The 18720-nt window shown below is 47.4% G+C and overlaps 1 protein-coding gene across 1 annotated transcript; it reads left to right on the forward strand.

Moving 5' to 3' along the window:
* Positions 1–246: 246 nt before the first annotated feature.
* Positions 247–17011, forward strand: TEDC2 (tubulin epsilon and delta complex 2). Its single transcript, XM_053276449.1, has 10 exons — positions 247–540; positions 811–909; positions 1832–1887; positions 2948–3629; positions 4355–4408; positions 8014–8098; positions 10285–10393; positions 12384–12497; positions 14071–14288; positions 16689–17011. Exons 1-10 carry the CDS (start codon positions 515–517, stop codon positions 16836–16838), a joined length of 1593 nt encoding a protein of 530 aa, XP_053132424.1. The 5' UTR covers positions 247–514; the 3' UTR covers positions 16839–17011.
* The last annotated feature ends 1709 nt before the right edge of the window (positions 17012–18720 follow it).

Here is an 18720-nt window from a genome sequence, read left to right on the forward strand (position 1 = left end):
TAAGGCTCAGGTTTCGGCAGGGTGAAAAATCTACCACGGATATATTAAAAAAAGCTTTATGAGAAATAAAAGGGGAAAGGAAGCAGGATACACTCAGGAAAAGGAAGCTGCCAACTCTGAACGAGTCTTGAGAATTTACCGACGCTTCGAGCCTTTCAGGTGTGCCGCTGAGGTGAAGAGTTTCACTATACACCTGGCAGGACCCAGGAGGCGCTCGGGCCGGCCAAGCCCCGGAGAAGCGAGAGAAGAAGGAGTTGGCAGGCGGAACCATAGAAAAAAAAAAAAAGGATGGAGTGGCACGTAGGCTGTAAAAAAATTTAAAGCCGCGGTTTTTTCGCGCTGCCTGCGTGAGGTCGCTCTAGCACCTCGCGTATCTATGATCAAACCCTAGAAAAGCAGTCTAAGGGGGACCGGAAGTGCCTCTAAAGCGTGTGTAGAGATTGACTTGGGGAGTTTTTGCTGGTTTTTCTTCGCATGAATTCGTCCACGGGGTCTTTCCTGCTCGCCTGTCCTCATGCTGCCTGCTGAGTCTGCCCACAGGTGAGTGAGCCGAGAGTTTCGGTCCCAGGACGTGTTTGCAGTGCAAGAAGAACGCGCAGCCCCTTAATGGAAGTTCAGCCCCTGGCAGCATCTTCGGGTAGGGCTGGGAAAGACCCCCGCAGAGAAACCTGGGCGGGCTGCTGCCAGTCAGTGTAGACAGCACAGACCTAGCTGGAGTAGTGGTCTGACTCAGCACTAGGCAGCTTAAGGGGGTGAAGCCGTAGCTCATTGGTGGAAGAAAGATGTCTGTGATTCTTGTGTCATTTTCAGACTGGTTTCCCTGCTCACCCAAGCCTTGGAAGACTGCACTGAGCATCAGCAGCAGCTACAACAGAACCTAGTACGGTGCCGGGCTCTTCTCGGAGATTGGTAGGTTGGCAAGAGAGGGAAGAGAGGCAGCTTAACCCAAACATCCCAAGTTCTTGCTTTTTAATAGAGGAGGCAAGGAGCAGCAACCGGTCCACATTGGTGTGCATTTGAATACGAACATGGGAAGCTGCCATATACTGAGTCAGACCCTTGGTCCATCTAGCTCAGTATTGTCTACACAGACTGGCAGTGGCTTCTCCAAGGTTGCAGGCAGGAATCTCTCTCAGCCCTATCTTGGAGATGCTGCCAGGGAGGGAACTTGGAGCCTAGATGCTCTTCCCAGAGCAGCTCCATCCCGTAAGGGGAATATCTTACAGCGCTCACACTTCTAGTCTCCCTTTCGTATGCAACCAGGGTGGATCCTGCTTAGCTTAAGGGGACAAGTCATGCTTGCTAGCACAAGACCAGCTCTCTTGGGACATGTAGATTCCTGGGGAGTCTACATGTGTGATCACTGTAGTATATTCCCCTTAGGGGATGAAGCCACTCTGGGAAGAGCACCTGTATGCTGAAGGTCTCAAGTTCCCTCCCTGGCAGCATCTCCAAGAATAGGGCTGAGAGACACTCCTGCCTGCAATCTTGGAGAAGCCGCTGCCAGTCTGTGAAGACAATACTGAGCTTGATAGACCAAGGGTCTGACTCAGTATATGGCAGCTTCCTGTGTTTCTAATGCATTCTCCTCGTCCCGCCCCACTTTACCACAACATGAGTCTAGATAATGCAAATCTGAGTTGCCTTGGTGCAAGGCTAAATCCTAATGGCGTCTCGGCAAAGAACATTGTCGTCTTCATATGCTAGGATCTCCTGCCTATCTTAGGCTGTTTGAAATCCTCCCAACGTTAGTGGTCCAACTACAGAAGAACGGTTCGGCATCCCTGTTGCTTGCTGAATGTGTGTCCTGTGTTTCCTTTTTCTCTGCTAGGGCCTCACAAGCTCCCGAAAGCCCAGTCCCCAAGGACAGTAAGAAGGATGATCAAGGTAAGGGGGGAAAGAGCTGCTTCACCAAACGACACCCCACCCCAGCACCTCCTGCTTTCTTCTGTAAGGCATTCTCTCTTTTCCTTGCCTATAGGGAGGACCACATGGGCTTGGCTGCTTTAAACTGCTGTAGGGGTGATGATGCATGCTTCAAAATGTTTGGCGGGCATGGCAGAATGTGCTAGGGACCTGTAGCTGATTACCCCTGCGTTACAGTACACCCCCCCCCCCGGCTTTTTCTGTGAGCTGACTGTGGAGTGGCTCTTTCCTGACCCTCTGCAGTTTTCCCCCTGAGGGACGTGTTGAATAGGGTGTGAGATCTCCACCATCCATGTAGTTGGAGCACTCAGATGGTTGAACACAACCATTTGATGAGGAAGCTCATCACGAAAAGTCTCCTGAAATAATAATGTCTGTACATGGATCTGAATATTATTATTATTATTATTATTATTATTACATTTATATCCTGCTCTTCCTCTAAGGAGCCCAGAGCGCTGTGCTACACACTTAAGTTTCTCCTCACAACAACCCTGTGAAGTAAGTTAGGCTGAGAGGGAAGTGACTGGCCCAGAGTCACCCAGCTAGTATCATGGCTGAATGGGGATTTGAACTCAGGTCTCCCTGGTCCTAGTCCAGCACTCTAACCACTACACCACGCTGGCTCCTATCTATCTCAGAGCTGCTTAAGAGACCCCTGAAAGACCTTAATCTGTATAAAACAGGGCTGCACAACTTCAACCATCTAGTGGTCCTTGGATTACAACTCCCATCATCCCCAGCCACTCGTGGCCAATAGTTAGGGATGATGGGAGTTGTAGTCCAACATCTGCTGAACGGCTGAAGTTGTGCAGTCCTAGTATACCATATTTACTTGAATCTAAGATGAGTTCCCCCCCCCCCAGTTCTCACTATTAAAGATAGGGGGATTGTCTAAGATTCAGAGTCCTCTTTCTTTTAACCTGCATCTTTTAAGGCAATATCTTACGTTCAGAGTCGCCTTCAGTTTGGGTAAATATGGTAAAATGACTTGACTTGTTGTCTGATTTTTGCACGGCAGAAAGTGAGCCCCCAGCTAAGGAACTCGAAGAACTGGAGCTGCTTAACAAAGCCCTGGAGAAAGCGTTGAGAGTCCGAACCAAGTTCCTGCAGGCTCCATGTGAAGCTGGAAAAGGCACCGGAGGCAAAAGCCCCAAAGCAGACGAAAAGCCTGTTACCAGTGCCACTTTAAATCAGCAAGCACCTAGTCCCAAGAACAGGGACCCCAAGGTGGTCCGAGGGACATCTGTGAGCAAGAAACGCATGCCTCCCAAGAAGCCTTCGGCGTATATGCTGAAAGCTCCCTACAGGACTGACCCCGATGTGAAAAGGCCCCAGAGGAAAATATCTGCTGGCGCCAGTGTCAGAGTTCCCAAGTGGTCTGCGAAGAAGTCGTCCAAAGAGGCTGCCACCCCCAAAGCCAAATCACTTCTAAAAATAACCCCAGTTGGCCATGAAAAGGCCTTTGCTGCTGACGGACCCAGAACGCTGCCTGGCTTATTGAAATCTCTGCATGATTCAGATCAAAGCCCTCTGTTCAAAAATCCTGCTGAAGGCGGAGACTGTACACGCACTCGTCCTTTACTAGCTTTAGTGGAGCACAATCCCGCAGATCCTGCTGCAGAGTCTCTAGGGGCGCAGAGCCGCATGGGAGAAGGGACCCCGGATATGCGTGCAACCTCATCAACACTTCAGGAAATGGGGTAAGTTGCCAGCAAGAGCTCAGACCTCTTGGCTGGCTTCTTGTCTTCAGATGTGAATCTCTTTTGTCCTGCCCATGACTCTTCATGACATGTAAGAGCAGGTATTTTATCATCACAAATGGGAGTCGAGTTTTTCTTTATGACTATATGCCATCTAGCTGTTTTACTGCTGCTGCTATTACCTTTATATCTTGCTGTTCCTCCAAGTAGCCCAGAGGACCCATAAAAATGTTTATCCTCACAACAACCCTGTGAGGTAGGTTAGGCAGAGATTGAAATGACTGGTCCAGAGCCACCCAGTGAGTTTCATGGCTGAATGGGGATTTGAACTCGGGTCTCTGTGGTTCTAGTCCAGCACGCTAACCACTGCACCACACTGGCTCTCTAAACATCTAACATGCTCTTGGAATCTTTGAGTGCCTGTGATCGCAGATAGACTGCATGCTGAATTAAGAGAGCATAGAGTTTAGGCTTAGAATAAATGTATTTAAATTCTGTCCCATACCTTGTCCTGAAACCTAACCTGTGTGTCTGTGTGTCTGTAAGCAGTTTGCTTTAACTGTCACACCCTGGTTGTGGAGGGGCACCCTGTTTCCATGACACTAATAATTTGCTTTTTTAAAAAAAGCAAGCTAAGGAAGTCAAAATTTCTCCAAAGACAAACTTTGAGTATGTATATGTGCATGATGACCAAGAATGGTAATTCAAACTAACTTCCATTGTAGGTCTTTGCTGAAACTACCCCATCCATACAGAAAAGCGGTTTCCAGGTACACCAGGTAACTTGACCACCCAGTCCATCATGAAACCTGCTTCCTAGTGGATGGGAGAGGTGGCAGGGAGGGAAGGAAGGAAGATGAGACGGAAATTCTTTACAGAAGTTTGTAAGGTGCTGGAGGTCGAGGGGCCGTTTGCAAAATGGGACCAGAACGGAAGGAGTGTTCTGGAGCCCAGTCTTCTGGCTGTGTGTGAAATGTGGCACAGAGCTAAGAGTAGTGTAGTTCAGCATTTGAAGCAAATGTTTGACCCTGAACCGTCGAACACGTTCGACATGAAACCTGATTGCACATCGCTGCTCTCAGCTCTACCTGGAGATGTTGCCAGGGAATGAACCTGGGACATTCTGCATGCAAGCACAGAGATGCTCTTCCACTGAGGGGAATATCCAACGGTCAGCACTCACACATAGTCACCCATCCAAATGCAAGCCAGGGCGGACTCTGCTTAGCAAAGGGGACAATTCATGCTTGCTCCTGCAAGACTAGCACTCTTCCGCTCGGTGGAGGGGTTGTCTTGGTTTTCTCTGACTTCTGAGCAGCTTCAGCGAGGTGGTGACGTGGTCAGAAGCTATAGGTGACTGCCTCCTATTAAGAAAGGGATAGAGCCATGGCTCAGTGTTCGAGCATCTGCTTTGCATGCAGAAGGTTCAAGGTTCCATCCCTGGCAGCATCTCCAAGTGAGGGCTGAGAGAGACTCCTGCCTGAAAACTTGGAGAGCTGCTGCCAGTCAGTGTAGACAATACTGAACTAGATGGACTAACAGTCTGACTCAGTATATGGCAACTTCCTCCAATAGCAGATACCATGTAGTACACTTTTATACAGTTGCTCCGTGGATCCTGCTTGCCTGAATGCGCTAACTACTGGAGTTAATGAAGCCGGGGGTTAGAAAGCAAAATCATAAATGTAATGCATATGTTCTGTGTCTGGTATATCTGGTGTATAAACTGCATTTTTTTTCTCAAGGAAACTAAAGCTAATGGCATCAATCTGTTGGCAGGGGTTACATTAAATTGCGAGTTCAGATGACATAGTTAAAGTCTGCTATGGAACCAAAGCCACATGCGGCTTTCGAGTCTCAAATTAAAACTGACACATGAGTCAAAACGCATGTATGCAATAAGAGCCGTGTATTTCCTCATCACTGCCACATGAATTGCTGGTGACCTAACAATAGTCTGGCATCTAGATTGCATCTGGGACAGAAAAAAGAATATGTGCTTTCAGCCAATTAAGGACAATCTGCAGTTCCCTTGAACAGTGGCCCTAATCTAGTATGTGTGGCGTATATGCCTCTATCTTTTCAGCACAGTACCTGACCATGTATTTTGAAGGTATTCTCCACAAATGTTGAGGACTATAAACATGCTTTCAGTAAACAAACTCAAGTATGAATCTGCATGTGCTACCCAGTAGTCATAGTGGTAAAGCACCTTCTTTGTAGGCAGAAAATCCCTGCATCTCCAGGGTGGAGCTGGGAAAGACCCTTTGTCTGAGACCCTGCGGTGCTGCTGCCAGTCTGGGTAGACAATATCGAGCCAGATGGACCATGGTTCTGACTCAGTATAAGGCAGCTTCCTGTGGTGCTTTGATTCTGCACTGGAGGCTGCGTTATATGATAATTGCCCTGGAGATTTGTTTGTTTGTTTTGATTGATTGATTGATTTTTTTATGCCGCCCTCCCAAAATGGCTCAGGGCGGCTTACAATTAAAACAAACCATTTAAAACAGTAAAGAGCTAAAACAAAAATTGAAAACAATATAACAATTAAAACAGTCTAAAAACATTTTAAAACAACAATGAAACAATCACAATAATTAAAAACCCTGTCTAAAACCCTTTATAGACTTGACTAGTGGTCTGTGATCCTTATGTACTGCTGTTATTTTGTCAAAGTAGATGATCTTGACAGTTCGTTAGGTGAAATTGAAAATGTGGCTTGTATTTCTGAAGTCAAGGCTGCTTTTTCCATGAGTGGCCCTTCAACAAAGAGCTGGGAGTTAGCCACACAGGCTGCTGTTCATTGTTTAGAATATTTATATGCCTCTTTTCTACAACAACAACAACAACAAGAATAAAAGTTCTCAAAAGTGCTTTACATAGCAAAAGAAATTAGAAATATTTCGCTATCCTAAAAGGGCTTTTGATCTAAAAGCAGCCAAAAAGGGAAAACTAGTAATAGCCATAGGAACATAGGAATCGGTCTTCTTCCACGTCAGCCTATTGGTGTGTTTAGCTCAATCACTGGCAGCAGCATCTCCAAGGTTGCAGGCAGGAGTCTCTCTCAGTTGGAGATGCCAGGGAGGGAACGTGGAGCTTTCTGAATGCAAGCGCTCGTCCTAGAGTGGCCCTATCCCCTAAGATTTATATTTTATGTTGACTGCTTTGGGAAATTTGTTGAAAAGTGGAATACAAATATTTGTCGTATTGGTATTCATTGTATCCCTCCAGTGGCTGTTGCTTGTATCTGTCTTGTGTTTCTTTTTAGATTGTGAGCCCTTTGGGGACAAGGAGCCATCTTATTTATGTATTTATTTTTCTATGGAAACCGATTTGAGAATTTTGTTGAAGAGCGGTATATAAATATTCCTAGTAGTTGTTGTAGCATTAAAAGAAGCAGTGTAAGTAAGACATTTATTGTTGTGACCACAGGTCACAACATAGCATAACATAAAAGAAGAAATGCAACATCCCAAGGAGTTACATCAGGTAAGCTGAGCGAAAACCAATTCTACGTTTTAGAGCGTATAGATTTGTTTCTGAGTTTAAAAGAAAGCACAGCGAAAGTAGCAACGACAGCTGATATGTGGAATCACATCTGCAAGAAGTCAAGTCAAACCTTCTACATCTGTTGCGTTAAATTTATCTATCTTCAGTGTTTCCCCCCGATCTCATCATAAATAGGGCAATAAAGGACTTAGTGGATGATGTCTTCTGCTTGGCCAGGACCATAAGGACCAAGGCGCTGTTCCACTGGGAATCTGCAAAATCGCCCTTCAAGATATGCTGAAGGCATAGTCTGAAAATGGAAAGATGTAAAAGTCTTTCTCAGTAGAGCACTAGTAATATTAACCAGATACTGAGAGAGACTTCTATGTTTCTTATAATAGTGGTTACAGAATGAGAACTTGGATGACTGTACCGCAACTGGCATCCCATTCGAGCAGCTGATCTCTAATATTTTTTCTGCTCCAAGAACTAAATTCCGCCACTGGAGTCAGGGAGTACAACCACGAAAGCTTAGTCTATGGATTCCCATCCATAGGAAACAATGGACAGGCATGTCCGCCCTCCTCCGTTGTTGGGCTCGGGGATCTTTCTCTAGCTGACTCTTGAAATTGGGTTAAATGCATGCCCCGCTTTCCCTAAGACTGACTGATTTTGAAACAAATGAAAAATATGATGATGAAAACAAACTGTCAAATGGTGCTCTAGGGTTGGGGATGGTGCAGTGAAGCCAATAACAGTAACTGGCAGGAATACCCTGGACTCGGGCTTCAGGAAGGGAATGTGCCAAGAAGGAGCATCCAGGCTCTCCCTAACACTTGCTGCTCTTCTTCTTCTTCTTCTTCTTCTTCTTCTTCTTCTTCTCACAAATGCTCAGGCTGCGGGAGAAGTGCCGCCTGTGCCAGACGAGCCCAGACGCAATTGCCGCCAGGGAGCGCTTTGTGGGGAAGCTGCAGGCCACGGTATCCTTTGGCTCACTCTGGCTTCAGAAGAAGTAAGATGCAACGGCAGGTGTGACTGGATAGATGTCCGAAAGACAGCATCCGTGAGAAAATGCCTTTCCTACCTCGAAGCGCAGTTGGTGGGGAAATAGGTTTAGGACAGGCTTTTTGGTGCTCTCTTTGATTTGTATATCTAATGGTGCAGCAGGGAAATGCTTGACTAACAAGCAGAAGGTTGCCACTTCTAATCCCCGTTGGTACAACATTGGGCAGCAACAATATAGGAAGATGCTGAAAGGCATCCTCTCGTACTGCGCGGGAGGAGGCAGTGGTCAGCCCCTCCTGTATCCTACCAAAGGAAAACCACAGGGCTCTGTGGGTGCCAGGAGTCGACACCAACTTGACGGCACACTTTGCCTTTTACTATTAATCTTAAGTATGCATTGTTGATGCTAATGCAAGGTGGCTGTGTTTTCAAACAAGAGTTATGGTTCATGAAGCACGTAACCTGGGCAGGAGCCTTTTAAAATTCATATTACGGTCCCTAGAAATTAATAGGCTAGTTAAGGATTCTAAAAGTTGTGCCGTCGAGTTGGTGTCAACTCCTGGTTGTCTTTGGTAGAATACAGGAGGGGTTGACCACTGTCTCCTCCCGCACAGTATGAGATGATGCCTTTCAGCCTCTTCCTATATCGCTGCTGCCCAATATAGGAGTTTCCTATAGTCTGGGAAACATACCAGGCCAGCGGGGATTCGAACCAGCAACCTCTGGCTTGCTAATCAAGTCATTTCCCCACTGTGCCATTAACTGGCTTATAGTTAAGTGGCTTATAGTTAAGGATTTCAGAGATCCATACATCCACCTTATGTTGCCTGCCCCCTCAACTCACTAGGGGGCTGTGGACATTCTCCTCCCCTCTCCCCCATTCCCTCTCCTTTGATTCACCCCTGGGATGGGGCCACTTTTTCTCCAGAGCTATTTCATTCAAGTGATCTGGCAAATGTGCCCTTTCCTCGTTAACCAGTACTGCTCCTGCACAGTGTTGGGCAAGTTGATGATAGCTGAGGTTGTATTTTAAAGGTTTCTTGTATTGTAAACCACTTTGGGGATACGACTTGGAGCCAAGGGACCAGTTACAAAAATTAATACACGTCTCTGTATGATTCTTGCCAGGAAGGTCTCAGGGTCGTATTTCTAAAAATGTGAAACCGCTCTCACTTGAGCTTGTATCGGGCAGAAATCCATTATTCCATTACCCAGGGCTGAAATGGAAAAGGTCACTTCTAAGTGAAATTTCTTGGCAACCTGGCTAATCTCAACTTAGACACTGAAAAATCCATCAAATGCATTCTCCTTATTATGTCCTCTGCATGCTTACATGAGAGGTCTCCTGTAATGTCAGTTGACCCCTTGCTAACAGAGGCACCCTTTTAAAGTGGCAGTTCTCTTATACTTAGTAGAGGGAAAGCGACTGTCTCTATCCAGCCCGGGAACAACATCCCTCCAGCATGATGGGAAAGGGTTAAACACCTCCTTCGAAGTCACCACGTTGCCCGTAAAATTACCAGTCCCTTGCAGCCACTTCGGAGAAAAGGGTGTTGGTGATCCACTCTCATGTTTCTTGTCTCTTTCAACCATTCCAACTTGCAGCCAGGGATCCACAAATTCGGTCTTGACTCACTAGCCAACCATTATCTGTGCTTGCCACCAGCCCCCTCTCTTCGCTCGGATCCTTTTCTGGCACAGAGACATTGGATTTAGGAGAGACGTGGGTCTTCTGTCACTTGCACTGGGATGTGGCGAGGGTAAGAAACGGTGGGAACCCTCTCCTGCCGCTCAGAAAGGACCCTGCTGTTTCTTGTCAAAAATGGTGGTGGAAATGAGACCTCTGGGGAGGAGGTCTGTGTGGGGCTGGGTGTCCTGTTTGCTAGAGCAGGGATTCTCAATGTTGGGTCCCCGGATGTTATTGGACTTCAACTCCCATAATCCCCAGCTTCAGTGGCCTTTGGTTGGGGATTATGGGAGTTGAGGTCCAAAAACATCTGGGGACCCAACGTTGAGAATCCCTGTGCTAGAGGACTGGGGGCATTTGCCACTGGCAAGTGGATTTGTAGAGGCCGGCTTGTAGCTGAATTCTGTAGAGGCCAGAGCAAGCCGGCCAAGTGGATTGCAATCCAGCATCTGTTTCTCCTTAACGCCTGGTCAGTTCCACTCCCCTCCACCAGCCTTCAGCCCAGCAGAGGTGAAAAAGGGCTTGATGCATCTTCATGACATCCACTCACTCCTCAAGCAGCGCATGGAAGCCGAGACCCCTGGTAAGACATTTGTGCGAGGCCGGCTCAGATGGCCTCTGCACGCAGTGATTTTGCTGGATTGGGAGGGGAGCAGAAGGGCTGCATCAGAGACCCAGCTGGATCCAGCCTTGTCCACCGCGGTCTGCGAGGAGTCATGGCTCGGGGCTGTTCCACATGTCGTTGTTGCTGTTGGTCACATTTATAACCCTGCCTTTCTTCCCTGTGAAACTCAAGGGGGCATCCCCCAGGGTTCACCCATCCCGGCATTGGCAGATATGAGAGCAGCTGTAGCATAGTGTTACATGTTGGGTGGGGCCAAAGCTCAGATGTGGAGCACAGACCTTGCTTGCAGAAGTTCCCAGGTTCAATCCCTGGACACTTCTTCGAGCAGGCCTGGAAGTAGAATTGCCATGCCCCCTGGAATTTCGGGTTTCGCCTGGATTTTGAGCATATCACCCAGATTGTTTAGCCCACCCCGATTTCAGATTTCATTTAAAAAGAAAAGCTAAGCTCTAGCCCTTGTAGAAGCGGAGTTACAGAGCAAAACGTGCAGTCACTATTCTGCTAAAAAAGAAAAGCTTTCAAGCCAATTTACATAATATGCAAATTAGGCACCTGGATTTGGAAAGCCAGGATGCCTGAAACCTTGGAGAGCCATTGCCAGTCAGTGTAGACCAGGGATTCTCAACGTTGGGTCCCCAGATGTTATTGGACTTCAACTTTGGTTGGGGATTATGGGAGTTGAAGTCCAATAACATCTGGGGACCCAACATTGAGAACCTCTGGTGTAGATAATCCTAAGCTAGAAAGACCAAGCGTCTTAGTCTTGGTAGAAGGCAGCTTCCGATGCTATGTATGACACCCTAGGGATGTTCTTTGTTTACGAGTGGGGAAGTTTAACGGGCTCTCTTAAAGCAGATTTGGAAAGGAGCTCTGTCTGCCAGCCTGGAGAGATTGACTTGAGGCCTGCCGCCTGCCAGGGTTTGCCATCGTTAGAGTAGAAGGGCCATTGGGTCTGGTACAAGCTGTCTCTTTATCCTCAAATGCAGGCTCTGTGTGTTTCACTGACTCTGCCGACTGAGCAAAGAGGAGCAGGGGAGGGAGTATAAATTTGATGAGAGAAGCACCAGATAGTCGAGGGTGGTTACCCTTTCTGGAAAAAGAAAATTTGTCTAGAAAAGGCTAACCTACAGGCTAAATGGTATAGAAAACCAGCTAAAAAGAATTTAACTATAAATAGCAATTCGGCACACCCTTTAACAATCAAAGTCCAAACAGTGAAAATTATAGTTAAAAGAGCAGCTGAAGTTTCATCTCAGGAGCATAAGAGACAGCCTATAGAAAAAGCTAGGCATCTAGTAGGAAGAAATGGGTATCAATTCCCCTTAAGAACAAGGGGATCCAAATATGTGGCAGGTTTACCCATGCTTAAGATACCCTTGGAGAGGAGAGCTGGTCTTATGGTAGCAAGCATGACTTGTCCCCTTAGCTAAGCAGGGTCTGCCCTGGTTGCCTATGGATGGGAGACTTGATGTGTGAGCACTGAAAGAGATTCCCCTTAGGGGATGGAGCAGCTCTGGGAAGAGCATCTAGGTTCCAAGTTCCCTCCCTGGCAGCATCTCCAAGAGAGGGCGGAGAGAGACTCCTGCCTGCAACTTTGGAGAAGCCGCTGCTGGAGAAAATCTGACTTGGGAAAGAGAGTATGAGAGTCTTCTGACACTAGAAAGTGTGCAGTCTGTGCAAGACAATACTGAGCTAGATGGACCAAGGGTCTGACTGGGTGTAAGGCAGCTTCCTATGTTTCTATGACCTCATTGTGGGGTGAAGGAGAGTCCCAAGACAACATTTTGCGCTTAATCCATTTCCAAGGTGTCCTTTTCTTCCCTCCCATCTGTGTTCATGCTGTTTGGTTCCGTTTTGGCCTGTTTGCCTCAGGTCCTCACATGCAGCTTCTCTGAAGTAATAGAACTGAAGTTGATCCTGTGTAACTCCTTTTCTGCTTTTCTCTTAGCTGCTCTTGGAGAAAATCTGACTTGGGAAAGAGAATACGAGAGTCTTCTGATGCTGGAAGGCGTGCAAGCCATCGTATCCCAGTGTCTGGACAAAGTGGAGCAGCTCAGAGAAGGTGAGTCTGGGCAGAGGGGTGTAGAACAAATATCTTATCTTATCTTATCTTATCTTTTCTCTCTCTCTCTCTCTCTCTCTCTCTCTCTCTCTCTCTCTCTCATTCATATATATCCTTGGCTGCTGGGAATTCCTGACTTGTTCAGGAAGACAAAGGCAGGATTTGAATTCAAGCCCTTTTCTTTCATAGCACCCTGTGCAGAGAGCAAATGTTCAGTCTCTCCTTGGTCTTGACGGTGGCTTACCCTTTAATTCATTGTGTGGCTGGTGGCTTTAAATTTGTTGTTTCTCCACTTCTTGAGCTCTGTAGTGGCGCTGCGTGTAAACCTAAGCTGCCTTCCCGGACATCCCAACTACACACCACCATGTAGGCACTCCTAGGCTGTGGAATGTATCCCCTAGAGACATTCGGGGTTTAACATCTTTGCCAGTCTTCAAGAGAGCCCCGAAGACACCTTTTTTCAGCCAGGCTTTTAGTGCTCTCTGAATGTTTTTAAACTTTTAGATTGCTGGTTTTAACCGGTTGTTTTTCTTATGGGTATTCTTGTGAACTGCCTAGAGCCTTTGGAGTCAGGCAGCATGTAAATTCAATACTTACTTACTTACGGAATAGCCTTCCCAGTGAGGCTCTCCTGATGCCCCCACTTTGTTCTTTTAGACACCAGGTGAAGAACTTTCTGTTCAGCCAGGCCTTCTAAAAATGTTTAGAATGTTTACTGGGAACACCTTCTAACTGGGCAAAGAGGCAGCTTTTTAACGTGGTGATTCTCTTTTATTTAGCAGGGAGAGAGTAACTGGCCCTCTCCACCCCAGCACAGGACCTCCAGTGACTGTTGCTGGTGTCTGTCTTATGTTTCTTTTTAGATTGTGAGCCCTTTGGGGACAGGGAGCCATCTTATTTGTTTGTTATTTCTCTACGTAAACCGCTTTGGAAACTTTTGTTGAAAAGCAGTATATAAATATTTGTTGCTGTTGTATTTTATCGTAGCTTTCGTTTGTTTTAACGTGCTCTTGGTTGTATGTTTTGTTCCTTTGTTTTGTTTGTAAGTGTATAGAGAACAGTTGTTATGGGACAATCAGCAAAAACAAAACAAAAAAGTTGTTGTCTGAAAACCTCCAGTGAAGAAGAACCCATCAGTGTTTGAGGCAGTGTTCCACTGCCAATCAGGTCTTACAATTAGGAAATGACTCCTAATTGTATTTTATTTTTTATATTTGTATCCCGCTCTTCCTCTGAGAAGCCCAGAGCGGTGGACATGGTCATGTTTATCCTCACAACAGCCCTGTGAGGTAGATTAGGCCGAGAGAGAAGTGACTGGCCCAGAGTGAGTTTCGTGGCCGGGTGGGGAGTTGAACGAACCAGTTCGCCATGCTAGCCTGCATCCACTTCCTGGCACTTCCAACCCAATGGCTCGAGTCTTGCCAGCATGAGCAACGGAGAACAAGCCCTCTCCTCAGAAAACTGGCCCTCACCTCTGTCTTCTCTTCTCCAGGCTGCACCTACTCGGCCCTCTTAGTGGCTCCTCGCAGGGCTGGGTTTCCAGACCAATAACTGTGGCTTCTTCCCTTGACAGCGATCGAGTCCCACCTGGAGCTGTCACCTGCTGACTCGGCTTGCAGCGAGCCCTGCCCCTCGCAGGAGTGTCCTTCTCTTGGCAAGCAACGGTGCTGGGACGGAGAAATGGCCGGCCTGCCTCCTGTGCTTTATTACTCCAGCCCCCAGGAGCTGACGGACATGGAGGACTTGAAGCTGCAGGTGGCGATGCTGCGCCAGCGGCTGGACATCCAGAAGGTAACTTGGCGGTTGACGTGCGTTTTCGTGGTGTCTTTGAGCTGCTGGGTAGGAACCTAGGAAGCTGCCTCATACCCAGTCAGTCCCTCGAGCTCATCCTTGTCTACACTGACTGGCAGTAGCTCTTCAGGGTTGGTCGGGAGTCTTTCCCGGCCCTGCCTGGAGATGCTGCCAGGGGGTGATCTGGGGATCAGATGCTCTTCCACTGAGCTATGGCCCCATCCCCTCAGGGGACTACCTTAGAGTGCTCACGTATCATCACCTATCCAAATGCAAGCCGTATCATCACCACGTATCCGAATGCTTCACTGGCTACCGGTCCACTTCCAGGCTAGATTCAAGGTGCTGGTATTGACCTTTAAAGCCCTACACGGCTTGGGGCCGGGGTGCCTGTCAGACCGCATTCGCCCATATGAATCTGCCAGGGCCCTCCACTCATCTTCTCAGGCCCTGCTCATGACCCCGCCACGAATAGCGATCTGATTGGCGGGGACTAGAGACAGGGCCTTTTCGGTTGTGGCCCCTCGGCTTTGGAACGCCCTCCCTGATGAGCTTTCCCATGCTCTCTCCCTCAGTGTTTTTTAAAAAAAACCAACTTAAAACGCAGCTTATTAAGGAGGCTTTTCATGCTCCATTATTATTTTGTTATATCTAGTAGCTTCTTTAGCTTCTTTAGCTTCTTACAATTTTCAGTTTTAATTTGAACTTAATAATTGTGGTTTTCAATCTGACTTTTTAAAAAATAGTTAATTTTATTATTTTTATTGTATCTGTGTCTATCTGATTATTGTGAGCCGCCCCGGGCAGTAGTGGAGGGGTGGGGTATAAATATTTTAAATATAAGTATAAATTATAAATATAAATACATAAATAATAAATAAGCCAAGGCACACTCTGCTTAACAAAGGAGACAATTCATGCTTGTGCCCACAAAACCAGCTGTCTTTAAGAGGGGTTTGGATAACTTCATGGAGGAGAGGTCTATAATTGGCTACTAGTCGGATGGCGATAGGCCACCTCCAGCCTCAAAGGCTGAGGATGCCTCTGAGTACCAGTTGCAGGGGAGTAACAGCAGGATAGAGGGCATGCCTTCATCTCTTACCTGTGGGGTTCCCAGAGGCATCTGGTGGGCCACTGTGTGAAACAGGATGCTGGACTAGATGGGCTTTCTTGGGCCTGATCCAGCAGGGCTGTTCTTATGTTCAAGGGTCTGTATAAGACAGCTTCCTGTGTTCCCATCCTGTCTCAGATGCAAATCTAGTTACCACGTCGCCAGCCGCAAGGGCTTCCGTCCTTGTATGTGTGCTTGACTTAGGGGAAGGTTGCCACCAGTTGTTGCCTGTGGTCAGCTCACGGCAGGAACCTTTGTACTGATGGAGAAGCCGCTGCCAATCTGTGCAGACAATACCAAGCTAGATCGACCAATGGTCTATAAAGGCAGCTTCCTAGTTTCCTTTTAATAAGGGCCGCAACTTCTCAGTGGGGAATTTTCAGAGACAAGACAGATCCCCCCATGAAAACAGAGGTAGTACAATTCTGTGAGAGGGCTGTAAAGGTAAAGTGTACCGTCAAGACGATTTCGACTCCTGGCGCCCACAGAGCCCTGTGGTTTCCTTTGGTAGAATACAGGAGGGGTTGACCATGGCCTGGGCTTGTACTGCACTAGAAAGCCCATCCTTGAAACTTCCATCCATACAAAGGTTCCTGCTGTGATCTGCCAGGGAGAGAGGAAACTTGGAACCTGGCAACCTTGGTGGTGTTCTTCCCACAGCGGCCACATTCCCGCAGGGGAAGATCTTGCGGTGCCCACACATGTAGTCTCCCCTTCAGTTGCACGCCAGGGTGGGCCCTGCTTAGCAAAGGGGACAATCCGTGCTTGCTACCACAGGACTAGCAAAGCAAAAGGCTGTGCACATCAGGGGGGTTGTGGGGGAATAAAGATGCCCAGCGGATTTAAACACTCATGGGATGCCTCGGGCACTGTTCTCTGTAACAAGGACTCCCAGAGCCTGTTGACTACAACTCCCAGCATCTCCTGCTCCAAGTCCTTTGGGGTTCATGGGAGTGGTAGTCGCCAACATATGGGGATCCCCGTTAAAGGGAATACTGACCCCAGGGTACTCATGGGCATTACTGCACACATTTGGGTACCAGCGAGGCTTTTATATTGATTGCAGGTGTACCGTAGAATAAAAGAGACACCCAAAACTGCAGAGCTGGTAGCTGCTTTGGTTACCATGTGTGAAGCCTGCCCGTCCCAATTCCAGGGTTCATCTTTTGCTTTTGGTTCCAGTTTTTTGTCTCTGTGCATTCTCCTGTTTTTGGCCAGGAAGTCTGTTTTGGGATGTTTTCTTCTTCTTCTTCTCCTCCTCCTAACCTTGAGCTCTCATTTGTGCCCAGGCCATGCAAGCCGAACTCCTCCCACTTCTAGAACCCGGGCGTGTTCCCGAAGGTTCCAGAGCATCTTTGTACCGTGCCATGTACACACTGCTGTGTGAAGGGGGAGGGCGCTTCCCTGTGCTTGTACACGATGATGAACTAGCCCGCTGACCCGGAATTATGGACCAGATGGATGAGAAGCTGCAGAATGAGCAGCACGCTCAGGCTGAAGTCCTTCAGGTGCTGCACTCCCTCGGGCTGTTCTGTGAATGATCAGGCTAGTGGTTTGTTGAGTGGCACCATCTTGTGCAATCGTGAAGCAAATAAAACTGTTTTATACCTGAGGTCTCTCGCCCTCGCACCATATACAGCTTCCTTCTGTCTGTCTTGGAATGCTTGTGTCCGGATCTGAGCCCCACCATTCAAGAACGATGTTGATGAACTGGAATGGGTTCAGAAGGAGGCAGCCGAGATGGCGAGGGGGTCTGCAAACCAAGTCCTAGGAGGAATGACCAAAGGAGCTGGGAGTGTTTAACCCAGATAAGAGAAGGCTAAGAGGAGATATGATTGTTCAGATAGCTGCTATGACGACAAGTATTTCTATACTGCTCCTCAACAAAAGTTCTCAAAGTTCCTTCCAAGGCTTAGTGTCAAAATGCTCGGGGCATAATTGGTCTTAAGGGAGGCTGCGAAAGCCACAACTGTTAAGATGTTGAAATGTAAGCAGTTAAGCACTTAAATGGAAGCACTGTGTATAAATTGTTTAATAACTGCGAAGGCACCCGCTGAAGATGGAATTCCTCCTCCGCCGCCGTAAGGATGCCTTCCAGAATCAGTTTTACTCCATAGCACAAAGTATCATATTATTAGGAGTGGGCCAGAAGTTAACATTTTTATCTTGAAAGGATGTTTCCAGGGATGGGGTGAGGGATATTTCACAGAAATCACCCGACTCACCTTCTTCACACCTTTCTTTACCTGTGTATGTGTGTCTTAATGGTAGCAACTGTATACTCCTCCCCCTCCCTATTTTTCACCCAAAACATGGTAGCGTGAGAGTGAGAAGCACTGAATCACTGGCTATGTTGTCACAAAGCCAACACAGAGAGAGGGCAATGCTTTCTCACTCCTGCATCTTGGGTGCAAACGATAGGAAAAAGGAAAATTGCAGCACCAATGGGGAATGATTATGACTGTGGTCAGTGGGGCGAACTCTTCATTCCTGTTTGCAGGCCCCTCCATATCACTGAAAATGTGGGGGGATACAAACAGGGTGTTGGGGGATACAAACAGAGTCGTAGCTCTGGAGAGCATAGCTGCTCAGTCATCTGATAGGTTCTCTTTCCATATTCGCTCCCCTGCAAATGGGCTGTTAGTATTTCTTCCGCCTCCTTCTCCACCTCTGATGCCGAAGCTCACCAAGGGGTGAGGGTGTTGATCTGAAATAGCAGGGAAGTGTCACCTAGCAACTTATCACCATCCAAGGAGCCTTTGTTGGTGGGCTGAAAGTGACATATTGATGCTATTTTCAGAGTCACACTTCCTGAGGCCTCCTGTATTATTAAAGACAGTTGCATTCTTTTCTCCTTCCTTTGACTCACCAACATCGAAGGCGGCGGGATGCCTTTTTTCTAAGTCTATACCAAGTGAGGCAAGGCTTGCATTCTTTCAACCCATGTCTTCTGTTTGTTCTTTTGTTGATGTCTCGGTCTTCAGGCCATTGGCTGAGAAGTGGGACGGATATAGGCACATGTATACAGGGAAGTAAAGGAACACCCCTCAGTGCCCAACGGAAACTATTCTAGAGTTTTTACTGTTCCTGGTCCCTCCCACACCAGAGTTTTTCCTCTCCACCCTACCCACATTTTCCATTCCCCATTATTTTCTCCAGCCTTTGCATCCTCACCGTTTGCTGGCAGAATCAACAAAGACACAGTTACTGCTTTTCATATGTCTTGTTAAAATAGTTTCACTGTTTCTCCGCTATCATTTGCCCTGCTGTTTGCGAAAGACCTTTTGTTTCTGTCCCAAAGAACTGCTCCTATTCTTCTAC

This window comes from Hemicordylus capensis, chromosome 13, assembly GCF_027244095.1.
Source record: "Hemicordylus capensis ecotype Gifberg chromosome 13, rHemCap1.1.pri, whole genome shotgun sequence".
Taxonomy (NCBI): Eukaryota; Metazoa; Chordata; class Lepidosauria; order Squamata; family Cordylidae; genus Hemicordylus; species Hemicordylus capensis.